Genomic DNA, 16,205 nt, shown 5'->3' on the forward strand with positions numbered 1-16,205 from the left:
CGCGAGGCTCACCACCGGAAGGGAAAGCGCTGAAGGGAGCCATCCCACAGAACCCGGGGGAGTCGCCGAGATCCGCCATCATGCCGTAGCCTGCATCCGTCCACCAAAGCGGGAGCGGAGCAGGAGACCAGAGATGCCGCCAGCCAGCCAGGAGATCCGCCGCCGGACCCCAGAAGACGGACGGGTGGATAGATTCCTCCACAGGGCTCCCAACACGTCGTCACATCTCTCAGCGGGTGGAGGACCGAGTGTTAGCGTGTCTGGAGAACCGAACCCCAATTTTTTTTTTTCCTCTCTCCACTTTCTCTGTCTACTTTGTCTTTCCTCCTTTTTTTCCATCTCCTTTTCTCTCGGCCCGTTTTGTATAGGTCTCGCGGGTGTGTGGCGCCAAACCCACCGTCTCCATGAGGAGCTGCCGTTCGTTTGTTTTAGTTTAGACGGCAGTCTCCGTGAGGAGCTGCCGTTCATATTATGAATAAATATTTTAAAACTGTGTCGGTTCTCCGCCTCCTTCTTCCCGGCGGCCAAAGGGCCGTAACTTCATTACAAAGAGTTACTGACAAAGTCCCATATATTACTAGTCTTTGCTGATCATTCCGTAATAACTAACAGCCGGCGAATGCCATGTTCAGCATAGGTTATTGTATCAATCATCAGAAAAATGACAGGAACAAACACAACACGTGGTATACTGTGGTACTGTTGTGAAAACAAACCTAAGCCTTTTATTCCCCACAGCCGCATGTCTGGCCATCTCTCAGTGATAGTAATCTTTGCGTCATGATCAATGCACTCCGCTAGTGTCTCAAGGGAAAGGCGTGTTCACGTTTTACCGGATCCAGCACTTCATATTTGGCGATGTCCCATATCGATGTCAACGCATGCAGGCATAAGATCCGAACAAAGGATGAATCATTCATCTGACTCTGAGTCGACTCGAAAGAAGCAATAGTTTTGAACACGCTCTTTTAGATTTACTGCTCAGCTGGATACTCTCATTCACTTAGAGCTGTGATAGACAGTGCATGGATGGTCATATTCAAAAACCCATAATAGGGGCTCTTTAATGGCTAAATTAAATCTGTTTTAGAAATACTAGTGAATCTCATGTCTAACACACACGCACGCAAACTGTGCATCTGTGTTTGTGTGTGTGTTAGTCATGAGGTTTACTTGTATTTCTGTAAAACAAAGATTTAATTTTGCCATAAAACCTAAAAATAAAAAGTTAAATGTGCTTTAATTCTGGTGTTGGACCATCAGATGACTCTTCGACAACAGTGTTGCAGTGGGGAGCGTCTCAGTAGTTCCTGTAGAAATACCCAGTCTAGATTATTATAATGGAGAACGCCTCTTATTCCTGGAAAGTGTTGATGCACGGTTATTATCTTCAGACTGTACAGCGCTGCTCTGAAAACTGAGGCGTTTCTAACATTACTTGTCAGTCATAATGTGAAAGTCACTGTGATATTAAAGTGCTCTCCTATATTATAATAACTCTGATAACGAATGGTCTTTGATTCCTGGGAAAGCACTTGTTGTCATGGTGATATTGAATTATTATTAGGATTATCAGATTACTACAGGATAAAATGCATGCTGTGATGGAGTTACTGTAATCATTTTTAGTGCATTACCAGTAACCCAAGTTATGTTTTCAAGTAACTAGTAAAGTACTGCATTTGTGACCCTGAGGAGGGGTTTATTACAGACAGTATCTTATTTTAGGACTTAACTTTTAAGATGCTTTATGTTAAATTTAGATTAGCAAGTGTGTATTACAGAAGCTAATCTTAACTTCTATTGGGATTCTCATCCAATCTTAAAGGTTTGAAATTAGCCTTTTTTTAAGCATGAAGGCAGGGCAGGACATAGAGTCTCGCTTTAAGAAACAGACTGTAGCTCTAAAAGACTGATAGCCCCACCCTAAAGTACAGATAGCTCCACCCTAAATGCCTGATAGCCCCATCCTGACTGACTGATAGCTTTGCCCTAAATGACTGATAGTCCCACTCTAAAGGACAGATATCTCCACCCTAAATAACCGATAGTCCCGCCCTAATGGACAGATATCTCCACCCTAAATAACTGATAGTCCCGCCCTAATGGACAGATCTCCACCCTAATAACCGATAGTCCCGCCCTAATGGACATATCTCCACCCTAAATAACTGATAGTCCCGCCCTAATAGACAGATATCTCCACCCTAAATAACCGATAGTCCCGCCCTAAAGGACAGATATCTCCACCCTAAATAACCGATAGTCCCGCCCTAATGGACAGATATTTCCACCCTAAATAACCGATAGTCCCGCCCTAATAGACAGATATCTCCACCCTAAATAACTGATAGTCCCGCCCTAAAGGACAGATATCTCCACCCTAAATAACTGATAGTCCCGCCCTAATGGACAGATATCTCCACCCTAAATAACCGATAGTCCCGCCCTAAAAGACAGATATCTCCACCCTAAATAACCGATAGTCCCTCCGTAATGGACAGATATATCCACCCTAAATAACAGATAGGCCCGCCCTAATAGACAGATATCTCCACCCTAAATAACCGATAGTCCCGCCCTAAAGGACAGATATCTCCACCCTAAATAACCGATAGTCCCGCCCTAATGGACCGATATATCCACCCTAAATAACTGATAGTCCCGCCCTAATGGACAGATATCTCCACCCTAAATAACCGATAGTCCCGCCCTAATGGACAGATATATCCACCCTAAATAACCGATAGTCCCACCCTAATGGACAGATATCTCCACCCTAAATAATCGATAGTCCCGCCCTAATGGACAGATATCTCCACCCTAAATAACCGATAATCCCGCCCTAAAGGACAGTTATCTCCACCCTAAATAACTGATAGTCCTGCCCTAATGGACAGATATATCCACCCTAAATAACCGATAGTCCCTCCCTAATAGACAGATATCTCCACCCTAAATAACTGATAGTCCCTCCCTAATGGACAGATATATCCACCCTAAATAACTGATAGTCCCGCCCTAATGGACAGATATCTCCACCCTAAATAACCGATAGTCCCGCCCTAATGGACAGATATCTCCACCCTAAATAACCAATAGTCCCGCCCTAATGGACAGATATATCCACCCTAAATAACCGATAGTCCCTCCCTAATAGACAGATATCTCCACCCTAAATAATCGATAGTCCTGCCCTAATGGACAGATATCTCCACCCTAAATAACCGATAGTCCCTCCCTAATGGACAGGATAAATAGCTCATGCCTAAATGACAGATATTCCCCCCCCCCCCCCCTATTATGGAGAGGTGTCGCGCACATCTGTGGAAGGGGGGGTCGTTGGATTGCAGAGGGGTGTCGCTGATGAAGGACGAAAGTGAGGAGCAGGGGGTTGTCGCAGATGAACGTGAAGAGGATTGGGGAGTCGCTGAAGAAAGTGAAAGTGAACAGCTGACGGGGTAGGAGGGGGGTCTGTAAAATGAGGTGCCGGATCAGACTTAAGGCTGATTTATACTTCTGCGTCAAACACATGTTAATGCTACGGCATTGACGCATAGCCCTACCCCGTGGCCGTCGGTGTCGCTAACGTGCACCGCTCAAAAAAATTTAACTACACGTCGCAACGATGCGTAGCGCAAGCTCTGTGATTGGTCGACTTGGTAGCGCTGACGAGTCTGGGCGGGACAGAGAGCTGGTCCAATGGAAAGATTGTTTATAAGTGTGGAGTCCCGTGAAGGAGCTCCGGATGGAAAGTTTTGTTTTGCGTTTACCTCATAGTTAAAGTTGTTGCACGTCCGCCGGTTCCTGCCTCAAAATGAGCGAGTTTGAGCCTCTTGTACATTCAGGAAGTGTTCAGGAAAAGCAAAACAGCAGCGAAGAAACTCGACACAGAGGAACATTAACACCTCACTGCCAACTAGCGTTTCAGAAGTGTTAATGCAGACCAACAGAGACAACAGAAGTATAACTGCACAGCTAAGCGCGTTGCATGCGCCATGGATTACGCCGGTCACTTGACGCAGAAGTATAAACCGTGTGTTCTGGCACAATTTAAGCCCTGGCCCTGCACTAAATAACTGGTAGCCTCACCCTAAATGACTAATAGCTCCGCCCCAAAGGACAGATATCTCCTCCCTAAATGCCTAAAAGCCCCTCTTTAAATGACAGATAGTCCCGTCCTAAATGACGATAGCTCTTCTCTAAATAACTGATAGCCCTGCCCTAAATGACTGACAGCCTCTCCCTAAATGTCTGATAACCCCGCCCTAAATGACTGATAGCTCCACCCTACATGACTGATAAGTCCGCCCTGAATGACTGATAGCCCCGCCCAAAATAATGGATAGCCCCGCCCTATATGACCAATAGCCCCGCCCTAAAGAAATGATAGCCCTGCCCTTAATGACTGATAGTCCCGTCCTCAATGACTGATAGCCCCACCCTAAAGCACAGATAGCTCCTCCCTAAAATAATTTAATGTGACCAGAAGTGTTGAAAGTCATTTTTAGGGGTAGGGAAAGTTGTGATATTTGATTAAAGTTTATGAGAGCAAATTAATTTTTACAATATAATGAAATGCACAGATGCAACCTTTATAACAAGCACAACTATATACATATACAAAATAAGAAAGTACATTTGGATTTCATGATGGCTTCAGGTGTAAATGTGAGTGTTTGTCTGTGTGTCGCAGGTCGATCTGTGAGATGAATCTGGAGGTGGAGCTCTTCACTTTACAGGACAGTAATGCTAAGCTGGTGGCGGCGCTGCATGAGGCTAACGCTAACGTGGAGCAGTGGAAGAAGCAGCTGGCGGCGTATCAGGAGGAGACCGAGAGATTACGAGACCAGGTCGACACAAAGCACACATAAAATCACACCTGACAGGGACAGAGAGGGGAAAGTGCACAACTAGAGTCAAGACACCAAAAATAATCACAACACAGAAGATGATGCCATGTGCTATTGATAGTTGCTTACAAACTGACAGTTAAAATACTTAAGAAGAGGATACTTACAGAAATGTGAAAAATAAAAAATAACATCTATATCAGGAGTGTCACGGTGGCTCAGTGGTTAGCTGTGGCCAAGAAGGTCGCGGTTTCGAGTCCCGGCAGGGCCAGTTAGCATTTCTGTGTGTTTTGCATGCTCTCCCCGAGTTGGCATAGGTTTCCTCCGGGTGCAGCATTCTGGGTGAGCTGCAACTGTCTTAGACCCGTTTACACTAAGTGAAGTTTATTCATAAACTAATTTCGAGAGGATCACGTGCTTATGATTGACACGGCTGGCCTCGAGTCAAGCTAATGTACGAACCACCAATCACATGATTCCTAACTCAGTATAAATAACCAAGCTTCTTACCTTTAGTCATCCTCGTCTTGAAGAATCCCCCCTTCCACCCCCTCTCCTCCTCTTTTCTCTATAGAGCAGCATGGCGGCCCTTTGGCTAGCATTGTGGCTTCACAGCAATAATGCCTCTGGCTTAGGTCTCTACCTGGCTAGTTAGCATATCTGTGTGGAGTTCATGTTCTCCCTGTGCTCGCATGGGTTTTCCCCGGGTCCTCCGGTTTCATCCCACAGTCCAAAACATGAGACCATGAGAAGTAATTGACTTGACCAAATCAGCACCATAGTCAAATTCCACCAGCAACACACCCTCATAGCAATCCTTAAGCAGCTGGAAGGGTGAGTGGGGTGGGGGTGGGGGGTTCTCGAGATCTTCCTGAGCTCAAACTCCCCTCTCGCCCTGCAAACGAGAGGGAGCCCCGGGCACGAGGATCTCATGAGCTAAGGGCTCTCTCCCAGGACAGCATATCAAACTAGCTTATTACCGATCATCAGCTAAGTGTGAACTCTTGAATAGGTTTTAGTTTTAAACGCATAAGTTTTGCTATGGTTACGCCCTCCATCCAAAACGCTGAAGAGGCTGCTTTCATTCTAAAATGCTGCTGATCTGTGTCAGTGTGGACGGTTAAAACTGTGACATCTGAAAACAGAGGCAGGGCTGCAGATATTCGACATCTGATTGAGGGGTTTTCTCAATATTAATTGCATAAAGTTCAGTCCTACATCCTTTCACTGTAAGTTCTGACTACGCAAGTTTGATATGGAAAACAGACTCCCGAGGACACGTCGGGTACGTCTTCAAAGGGAACAGGGTACTTTATAACTTCATTCGCATCACTCTGGCCATGAGGTTTCAATATCTTAACGTAAATGAATATTTATTTTTATATTAACAACTTAACAGACACCAAAAATGTTGAGGCGTCATGTGGCTGCATATTTATGTAACCATCATCTACACTGTATGCATATTTATATCAAAACGGAGCCTATAACATCACTGCCTACTTATACAGGGCTCGAAATTAACTTTTTTACTTGGTAGCACCGGTGCTCCCAACTTTAGAAAAAATTTAGGAGCACCCACCAAAAATGAATGAGCACAGCTGCAAATTGTTTTTTAAGGGATTTATTGTATTTTAAAACAACATTAATAGGACTGACAAAAACCAGAAACAACTATCTAACTAATGCTGCGAAGACATTGATATTTGTGTGCAATAATTCCAAAATAAATGTCCAATAATTAGGCCATAGAATATTAATGATGATGAAAATAACAATAATCGTAACAATGAATTCCATTTCTCATTATGATACTGCCTTGAATGTGCATGAATGTAGGTTATCTGCTATAAAAAGTCTGTTATTTTATGAAAAATAATTGTATAGTATGCATCAAACAAAAATGAAGCATTGCAGTAAGAAATATTGATTTTGTGCTGCTGTTTTTATATGCATGTCAATTTAATAAATAATATTTCTGCAACAAAACAAACAAAAGATTATAATAAATCATTCAATTCAATGATGAAAGCTGCAAAGCAGTCATCAGTAAATAAATATAAAAATAATATACACCTCAAACAAGAATAGACAAAAGAAAGTAAGTAAAGTCTCACTTCTATCACTCTTTAAAAGTTTTGGTTTCAGTTTGTGTCAATTTAAATGTTCAGTCTGAGATGATCTTCATTTTTCTGTGTTTGTGGAAAAGCTGGCGAGTCAGCCGACCCAATTTATGAGCAGGCAGAGCAGGATTCTTGCGCTGACCACTGGCCCAATACCGGTCTTTGTTATGAGCCGCAGTTTCAGTGTAAACTTAGTAAAGGCGAGCTTCTTTGGCGATGATATGTACAGTATTAGATTTGACTTTTAGCGGACATTTGCGCTGAACACGCAGTGAATGCAACACATGGAGATTCGGGCACCTTCTCCAAGAAGCGCGTACTCCATTGATCACAGCTGGCGGATCATTATTCACCACGTGACGTGTCGTGATCGCTCTCATCTGCGCCTCAACTTTAGGTGGGGTTTGCAAACCTGTGTGCTTTAAGTTTTTACTCTTCAGCCGTTTGCATTTCCCGTGGTCATAAAAGCTCCTTCCCTGTCATCTGACAGCGGAATACCTTGAGTGAATGACAGCTAATATGAACCAATATAGCGGCAGGGAAGAGCGATTCAGCACGTTTTTACAAAAAATCAAAACAGGTCGCACTACAACCATTATCTGCAGTCGCACTAATGCTCCCAGATATATTATGAGGTCGCATAGATTAATTTTCGGGCGCATATGCGACCAAAATGGTCGCAATTTCGAGCCCTGTTATATTTTCATTGACAAATATGAAACATGCCTTCTCTGTTGCTGATCAGATTTAATAATCAATAATGGCCATTATAAAAATACAACTTATAAGTTTATACATTACAGGAAATAAAGGCAAACAATCAGTCAATGTGCTGAATCAGTGTACATGGTTACATTAATTAATATATTAACTTATCTTTGCGCTCAGCCAAAACACGTTACCTGAGAACAAGTAATCGATTCAAAAGGCCTGCGCTGCTCTAATCTAGGGTTTTGTGCTCAAAGCACCCGCTGACTGCCTGGAGCTCAGACCTCCACATTAGAGTTGGGCGATGTCGACCAATTTGGCATCCTACGATGTCTAATATGAAACATCAAGATGGACTATGGCATCGTTGTCATAGGTGGCAGTGAATTAATTATAAATAATTAATTAATTAATTCATAACGAATTAATTATTTGTAGCCTACCTGACCCTCATGCTCTTTGTTTTACCCATAAACAAATCATACAGTAAATGAATAAAGGCAAGTTAAACACATAATTACCACCTGTCAATCACTTTTTCAATCAGGTGTGAATAGGCAGAGTGATCTGTGTTGTTATAATGGCGTCGGTAAAAAAGGTGCACAGCCAACAGTATCTGAGGTGTTCGCTAAAATTACTAAGTACAAGTGTGAAAGTGAAAGATTAAAGCAGTCTACTGACCCGCTGACTGCCTGGACCCGCTGTCTCGAGCGCATGACTGTGTGTGTGTGTGAATGTGTGTGTGATTGCGTGATGTGTGTTTCAGCGGTAGTGTGGAAGGACGGCTGCTCAGAAATGCCAAACGCCGGAGTGGATGTGGATCGTTTTTGTTCTAAAATGCCATTTAAAAACTAAGACGTATTATATGTAAACGGGGCCAGAGTGTTTTCGCGAGTGGATTTGCAACGGGGGCAGGGCGGAGGATCGCGATGCTGGCTCAGCATTGTGGTGTCTGTTGGCCATCGGCGATGGATGATGGCATCGTCTATCGGCCCAACCCTACTCCGCATATGCTGCAGTGCATGCCAGAGTGTACGTGTGATCACGTAATGTGTGTTTTCAGCGATGTCTTTTCAGAAACACCAGATGAAACACCAATGTGGATGTGGATACTTTTCACTCTAAAATGCCGTTTGAAAACTAAAACCTATTAGTGTAAACAGGGCCTGACTGTCTTTTTGAGAAGGCCAGTGAGGAGTCCATTGCAGTAATCCACCCTACTGCTGATAAAAGCATGAACATGTTTCCTTCTGGAAGTCCTTACTGGAAACATTCATTCATTCATTTTCTTGTCGGCTTAGTCCCTTCATTAATCCGGGGTCAACACAGCGGAATGAACCACCAACTCATCCAGCAAGTTTTTACACAGCGAATGCCCTTCCAGCCGCAACCCATCTCTGGGAAACATCCACACACACTTTCACACACACACTCATACACTATGTGTCACGACCAGGTTTTGAACCCGGGTCTCTGGTGTGGAAACCGATGTGTATACCACTAAGCCACAGAGGAAGTCGTGTTGGAGCCAAACGAAAACACTCCAAGAGGGAATCCAGAAAACAAGGATTTATTAAAAAAAAATATCAACTTAGGTTCTTCTCAAAAATGAGGTAGCAAAACAGACAACTTAGGTTCTTCTCAGAATGAGGTATACAAAATACTCTAACAGTATAATAAACATGTAAAGAAAACTCCACGAGGGGAGAAAACAAACAGATAATTAATGCAGTCAGCAACAAGGAAAATAAAACACTCTTACTAGACGTAGCTCAGGAGATCAAGGGAAACGCAAGGCAAGTTCACCAGAGATGACTCAAAAACTGAGTGAGGAACACAGACAAAGTGACAACTGAAATACACTGGCTGGAACAAGTCACAGGTGATCTAAATTAAGTAAACAAGAACACATGAGGAAGAACAAATACAGAGGGGAAACACAGGGACCTCTAGGGGAATGGAGACAAACTGCAGGATGGTGACACTATGGCAGTGTTTCCTCTAAGATTTTTTCTAGCTGTGGCGGCAGACTCTTTTGGGCATTTTACACAGATCTACCACTACATGTGGCGTTATTTCATTGACAAATGTCATGGGCGCAGTATTCAGTCGAGATGGCATTCATGTAATAAGCAGGTCGCACACCAGAAGCGTCGCTCAGTGCCGCACCACGGCGCACACATGAGTATCGCACACCACACGCGTACATTCGAATGATATTTAACATGAAACTAATTAGATGGCGCCCTGTGGTGTGGCTGAAATTTGAACTGCGTCCTGAGTCGTGACTGGGGCGGCGCCGGTGTGTGTATCCTGATAGAAACCTATGTTTAGAATTCTAAAATGCATGGCGCTGCGTGGTGTGCGACCTGCTATAGCCTTCGAGCCTACGATTTCCTCTGTTCGTGCACAAAACTTCTTGCGCGCCCTCAAATATACGCTGTACATTATATATTATGTACATATATATTATGTACAGAGTATGTCTCCAACATTTATTAGATTTGCTTGGAATATTTATATATATAGACTTGCTGAGCGGCCCACGGCATTAATGTTTCCTGAAGTAAAGTGAAACGGCTATAAACTCCAGCAAGATAAAGGCATTATATGCAGATCCACAGACCTTTATCTATAAATATAATTATGGAAACTGTGTTCATCATAATAATAATTAATAATAATAATTCCTCACATTTATATAGCGCTTCTCTGGGCACTCAAAGCGCTTTATATAATGGGGGGGATCTCCTTATCCACGACCAGTGTGCAGCATCTACCTGGATGACGCGATGGCAGCCATTTTGCGCCAGACTGCACACCACACACCAGCCGATTGGTGGAGATGAGACAGTGATGAAGCCAATTGAATATGGGGATGGTTAGGAGGCCATGATGGACAGAGGCCAGTGGGCAGATTTGGCCAGGATGCCAGGGTTAAACCCCTACTCTTTTCGAAGGACATCCTGGGATTTTTAACGACCACAGAGAGTCGGGACCTCGGTTTAACGTCTCATTCGAAAGATGGCGCTCACTGAGCAGTATAGCGACCCCGTCACTATACTGGGGCCTTAGGACCCACACAGACCGCAGGTTGGGCGCCCTTCTGCTGGCCTCATAACTGAAAGCCACGCAGTGTTTGCTGATCTCACGCATCACGGACCTGTCAGTCAGCACGTCACCTTAAAGGGTTAAACTGAACGCACAGCACTACTATGGTCACCAGGGGCGCAACTGCACATTTACTGATGGGTATGCGGCTTCAACTTTTGCGCGCCCCCTTCAATCCAACTATATTTTATAACAGGCAAGTTATAAAATGTGGAAAATATTTCCATCAATAAATTAAAGATATTTTTTCATAAAACAATTACAAAAACTGCTGAAAGTGAAATAAAAAAGACTGTCAAATGTTTAGTGTAAAAAAAAAAAAAAAAACACAGAAACAAACAAATGTTCTACTTAATTGAAATGTTATAACTTTGTAGCTAAAATTAAAATAGTTTTGAGCTAAGAAGTTACCAAAAGGCCTAATGAATCAATATGATACATAATAAATTCATAAAAACATGTATGTGGTATGAAAAGGGGGGGGGGGGGGTTAAATGATTTTTTATTTAATTTAATAAAATACAATATTACGAGCATATAAATTGCTAAATAAACATAAAAAAAAGTATATATATATATATATATATATATATATATATATGTGTGTGTGTGTGTGTGTGTGTGTGTATATATGTGTCATGTGTGGCGCCCTTATATATACTCACACACACAGACACACATACATATATATATATATATATATATATATATATATATATATTATTTGAAACTCCTAATATGGATAATTTCAAAAATAGTTTTGGCACAATGGCGCCCACCCATGTCTGGCGCCCCTATGCGCCGCATATACTGCATACCCCCTTTTTGCGCCACTGATGGTCACAGAAAAGTTTGCGCTGTTATTATTCACTTACCTTTTCATACGTTTTCAGTGCAATTTTAACCCGCTATTTAAAAAACTATGGAATATTTTTAATAAGTAGCTGTAAATTAGCCGTGGCGGGATGAATTTTGGTGTGGCGCCCTCCATGGAAGAATGAATGTTGCGGAAATCATGCACTACGGACACTTCAGCCAACCCAATTCACCTGTACCGCATGTCCTTGGACTGTGGGGGAAACCGGAGCACCCAGAGGAAACCCACACGAACGCTGGGAGAACATGCAAACTCCACACAAAAACAGCAACAGAGCCTAGGCTCGAACCAGCGACCTTCTTGCTGTGAGGCAACAGCACTACCTACTGCGCCACTGCTTCGCCCTTACTGGAAACAAAGCATCTAATTCTTGCAATGTTTTTGAGATTTGCTTTACTAACTGCTCACTACTCACACTCAAGATTCTTGACCTTTTTTTTGTTGTTTGACCCCTAGAGCTAAAGCATGAGTTCCCCTTATGCATGATAGGTTTCCTGTAAATAGTAGTCACAAAAATGTTGATCAAAATGATCATGATGATGATTTTCCCATAATCAAGCAGCCTTATTCAGAGTGTGTTGTTAATCATTACGCTCTTCTTCCTCCACGACTCTCCTGCTTTCTACTGATCCAGGATCAGTTTCAGGACAGCGATGCGTCTCTGAGCGAGAACATGCGACCAGGTGGTTGAAAATGGTTCACATCTCCTGAGACCGGAGAGAGAGCTAGAGTGAGAGAGAGAGAGAGATGTGGGGTGGTTTGTAGGACAGTGATATCCTACTTTCGATGGCCTAGTTAGAGGAGCGCTGAGATCTCACTAGGGGGAGCCGACAAGACCCTCCTCCACTGGGGGACTTTTTTACTCTTTACACGGTTAAAAATAAGCCAGTCTCTCTCTTTAGGCCCTCCAAGTGTTGAAGACCTCTAGGAGCTGCTCCTTTTTTGTGTAGTGCATGTGTGGGTTTGTGAGTGTGTGTAGTGTTGGTGTGTGTGTGTGACATTTGTGGTTGTGTTGAGATTTATCACTGAACATCACTGCCAAAATAATGAATAAATCTGATAATCAAGGCTTTGGGTCAGCGGTATATGACTTCTGAAGGAAATAAAAATAGGATTTTTATTTGGCAAGGACGCATTAATATTTGAAAAGGTAATACAGATTCCCTCCTGTGATTTTTCTTTTTCAAATATTTCCTAAATGATCTTCAACATATTCAAGAATTTTCACAGTATTTCTTATAATATTTTCTAGTCAGTCTTATTTATTTTATTTCGGCTAGAATAAAAGCAGTTTTTAATATTTCGAAAATCATTTTAAGGTCAATATTATTGGCCCCCTTAAGCAATATTTGTTTACAGAACAAACCACTGCTATACAATAACTTGCCTAATTACCCTAACCTGCCTAACTGACCCAGTTAAGCCTGTAAATGTCACTTGAATACTGAATACTAGTGTCTTGCAAAATATCTAGTCAAATACTATGTACCGTCATCATGACAAAGATAATATATATAATACTTTATTTTAAAGTTTTTGCTAAATAAAAGTATTAACAAAAAAAAATTTACCCTTAACCACATTACTGGCACTTCTAAATAATTTAAGGCATCCCTATTAAAAATCTATTAAAAATAAAACCTGCAAGTTTTAAAGCAACAATAAGGATAATTTTAAAGAAGCATTTATATATATATATATATATATATATATATATATATATATATATATATATATATATATATATATATATATATATATATATATACACACTCATCGGCCACTTTATTAGGTACACCTGTCTAACTGCTCGTTAATGCAAATTTCTAATTTACATGGCAGCAACTCAATGCATTTAGGTCAAGACGATCTGCTGCAGTTCAAACCGAGCATCAGAATGAGGAAGAAAGGTGATTTAAGTAACTTTGATCGCTGAAATTTGAACTTTTGGCACGGTTGTTTGGTACCAGACGGGCTGCTCTGAGTATTTCAGAAACTGCTGATCTACTGGGATTTTCACACACAACCATCTCTAGGATTTACAGAGAATGGTCTGAACAAGAGGAAATATCCAGTGAGCCGCAGTTCTGTGGGCGCAAATGTCTTGTTGATGCCAGAGGTCTGAGGAGAATGGCCAGACTGGTTCCAGCTAATAGAAAGGCAACAGTAACTCTAAGCACTCGTTACAACCGAGATCTGCAGAAGAGCATCTCTGAACACACAACACGTCCAACCTTGAGGCGGATGGGCTACAGCAGCAGAAGACCACACCGGGAGCCGCTCCTGTCAGATAAGAACAGGAAACTGAGGCTACAATTCACACAGGCTCACCAAAACTGGACAATAGAAGATTGGAGAAACGTTGCTGCTCTGATGAGTCTCCATTTCTGCTGCCAGGTCGGGTCAGAATTTGGCATCAACACCATGAAAGGATGGATCCATCCTGTCTTGTATCAACGGTTCAGGTTGGTGGTGGTGTGGGGGATATTTTCTTGGCACACTTTGGGCTCATTTGTACCAATTAAGCATCGTGCCAGCACCACAGCTGTATTGTTGCTGACCATGTCCATCCCTTTATGACCACAGTGGTGTACAGTGCATCATGGATGTGCAGTCGACAAATCTGCAGCAACTGCGTGATGCTATCATGTCAATATGGAGCAAAATCTCTGAGGAATATCTCCAGTGCCTTGTTGAATCTATGCCACAAAGGATTAAGGCAGTTCTGAAGGCAAAAGGGGGTCCGACCCGGTACTAGTAAGGTGTGCCTAATAAAGTGGCCAGTGAATGTGTATAATTTTTATTATTTAATTCATTTTTTTAAAGATGTATTTTTAAGAATGCGTTTAATTGATCAGAAGTGAAAGTAAAGTCATTTATGTTAGAAAAGATTCTGTTTAACAAATGACATTTTTCTAATCATCGAAGAATCTTGGAGAAAAAAATAACCATGTGATCAAGTGAAGGATCATGTGACACTGAAGACTGCTGTAATGATGCTGAAAATACAGCTTCAGTCCCAGAAATAAAAACAATATATTCATATAGAAAAGTTTTAACTCTGTTTTACAATAATACTGTATTTAATTCTTGTATTTTTGATCAAGTAAATGAATTGAAAATGTCCTATAGCTGTATATTAAAGCTCATATGTGTGTTATTAACTCTGCACAGTGTGTTCATGGTCATGCAGTATAAACTCAGCATGGGCAGAAATGTATCTTGTCTCAGTAAAACTCTCCCGCTTCACTCATACATACATGCTGAATGGTCAGTGTGTGTGTGTGTATGTAGGTCAGCATTGGTCTTTATGATGGTCATTATGCTGGAGATTGACTGCAATGTGCTGGAGTGAAGTTATAAAATGATTTAACGCCTCAGATGAGCTGCTGAAACTCAACAGATGGAGTGTTTGTAAAGAAGTGGACAGAAGAGAAGAAGGGAGTCAGTATTATCTCAAACACTGCTTCAAAACAGGGGTCACCACTGAGGAGTGAACTGACAATTAACCAGCATATGTTTTACACAACGGATGCCCTTCCAGCTGCAACCCAGTACTGGGAAACATTCACACACTCACATTCACAAACATTCATACACTACGGTGAGTTTAGTTCATCAGTTCCCGCATGTGTTTGGACTGGGGGGTAAACCGGAGCCCCCGGAGGAAACCCACACCTACACGGGGAGAACATGCAAACTCCATACTGAAATGCCAACTGACCCAGCTGGGACTTGAACCGGCGACCCTCTTGTTGTGAGGCGACAGTGCTGACCACTGAGCCACCGTGCCTCCCATAAGTTACATTCATAATAGTCATTAGGGAGTATGTATACATTAAAGTATTACTGTGTGTGTGTGTGTGTGTGTGTGTGTGTGTGTGTGTGTGTGTGTGTGTGTGTGTGTGTGTGTGTGTGTGTGTGTGTGTGTGTGTGTGTGTGTGTGTGTGTGTGTGTGTGTGTGTGTGTGTGTGTGTGTGTGTGTGTGTGTGTGTGTGTAGGTTGCGGATCTGGAGGCTCATGGTGGTCATGGACCCAGTGATCTGCTGAAAGATGAACTCACTCAATCCCTGGAGGAGCTGGAGAACCTGCTGAAGGCCAAGGATGAGGTCAGAGAACACACATAGACACACAGACACATGCACAAACACACACACGCAGACAGACACACAAAAAGAGAGAAACAGACACAAACACGCGCACATACACACAGGCACACACGAACAGACAGACAAACACATACACATTTTTACGTACATACATACACACATTAACAAACACACGCACACACAAACAGACAGACAAACACACACACATACATGCGCACAAATACAAACACATTTACATGCACTCACATACAAGCACACAGACACACACACACACACACACACACACAAACTAACAAACAGAAAAACACAAACACACAAACAGACAAACTCACACAAACACAGATACACACACGCACACACAGACATATACGCAAACACATAAACACACATTTACAGACACACACATGAACACACACACAGATAA

General features: G+C 42.3%; 2 protein-coding genes across 11 annotated transcripts in view; one reads left to right on the forward strand and one right to left on the reverse strand.

The window, feature by feature from the left end:
• The window catches only part of pip5k1cb (phosphatidylinositol-4-phosphate 5-kinase, type I, gamma b), a 754,787-nt gene that overhangs the window by 389,840 nt on the left and 348,742 nt on the right, over positions 1-16,205 (reverse strand). The gene's annotated exons all lie outside the window — the stretch shown is intronic.
• LOC100330028 (homer protein homolog 3) overlaps positions 1-16,205 on the forward strand; it is a 111,571-nt gene that overhangs the window by 71,138 nt on the left and 24,228 nt on the right. For all 10 annotated transcript variants that reach the window (XM_087241743.1, XM_087241744.1, XM_087241751.1 and 7 more), the window contains 2 exons: positions 4,697-4,853; positions 15,674-15,781. In XM_087241743.1, the coding sequence (XP_087097869.1) occupies positions 4,697-4,853; positions 15,674-15,781 (265 nt within the window). The remainder of the gene's footprint in view (positions 1-4,696; positions 4,854-15,673; positions 15,782-16,205) is intronic.

The sequence above is a fragment of the Danio rerio genome, chromosome 2 (assembly GCF_052040795.2).
Source record: "Danio rerio strain M-AB ecotype USA chromosome 2, GRCz13ab, whole genome shotgun sequence".
NCBI classification, from domain to species: Eukaryota; Metazoa; Chordata; class Actinopteri; order Cypriniformes; family Danionidae; genus Danio; species Danio rerio.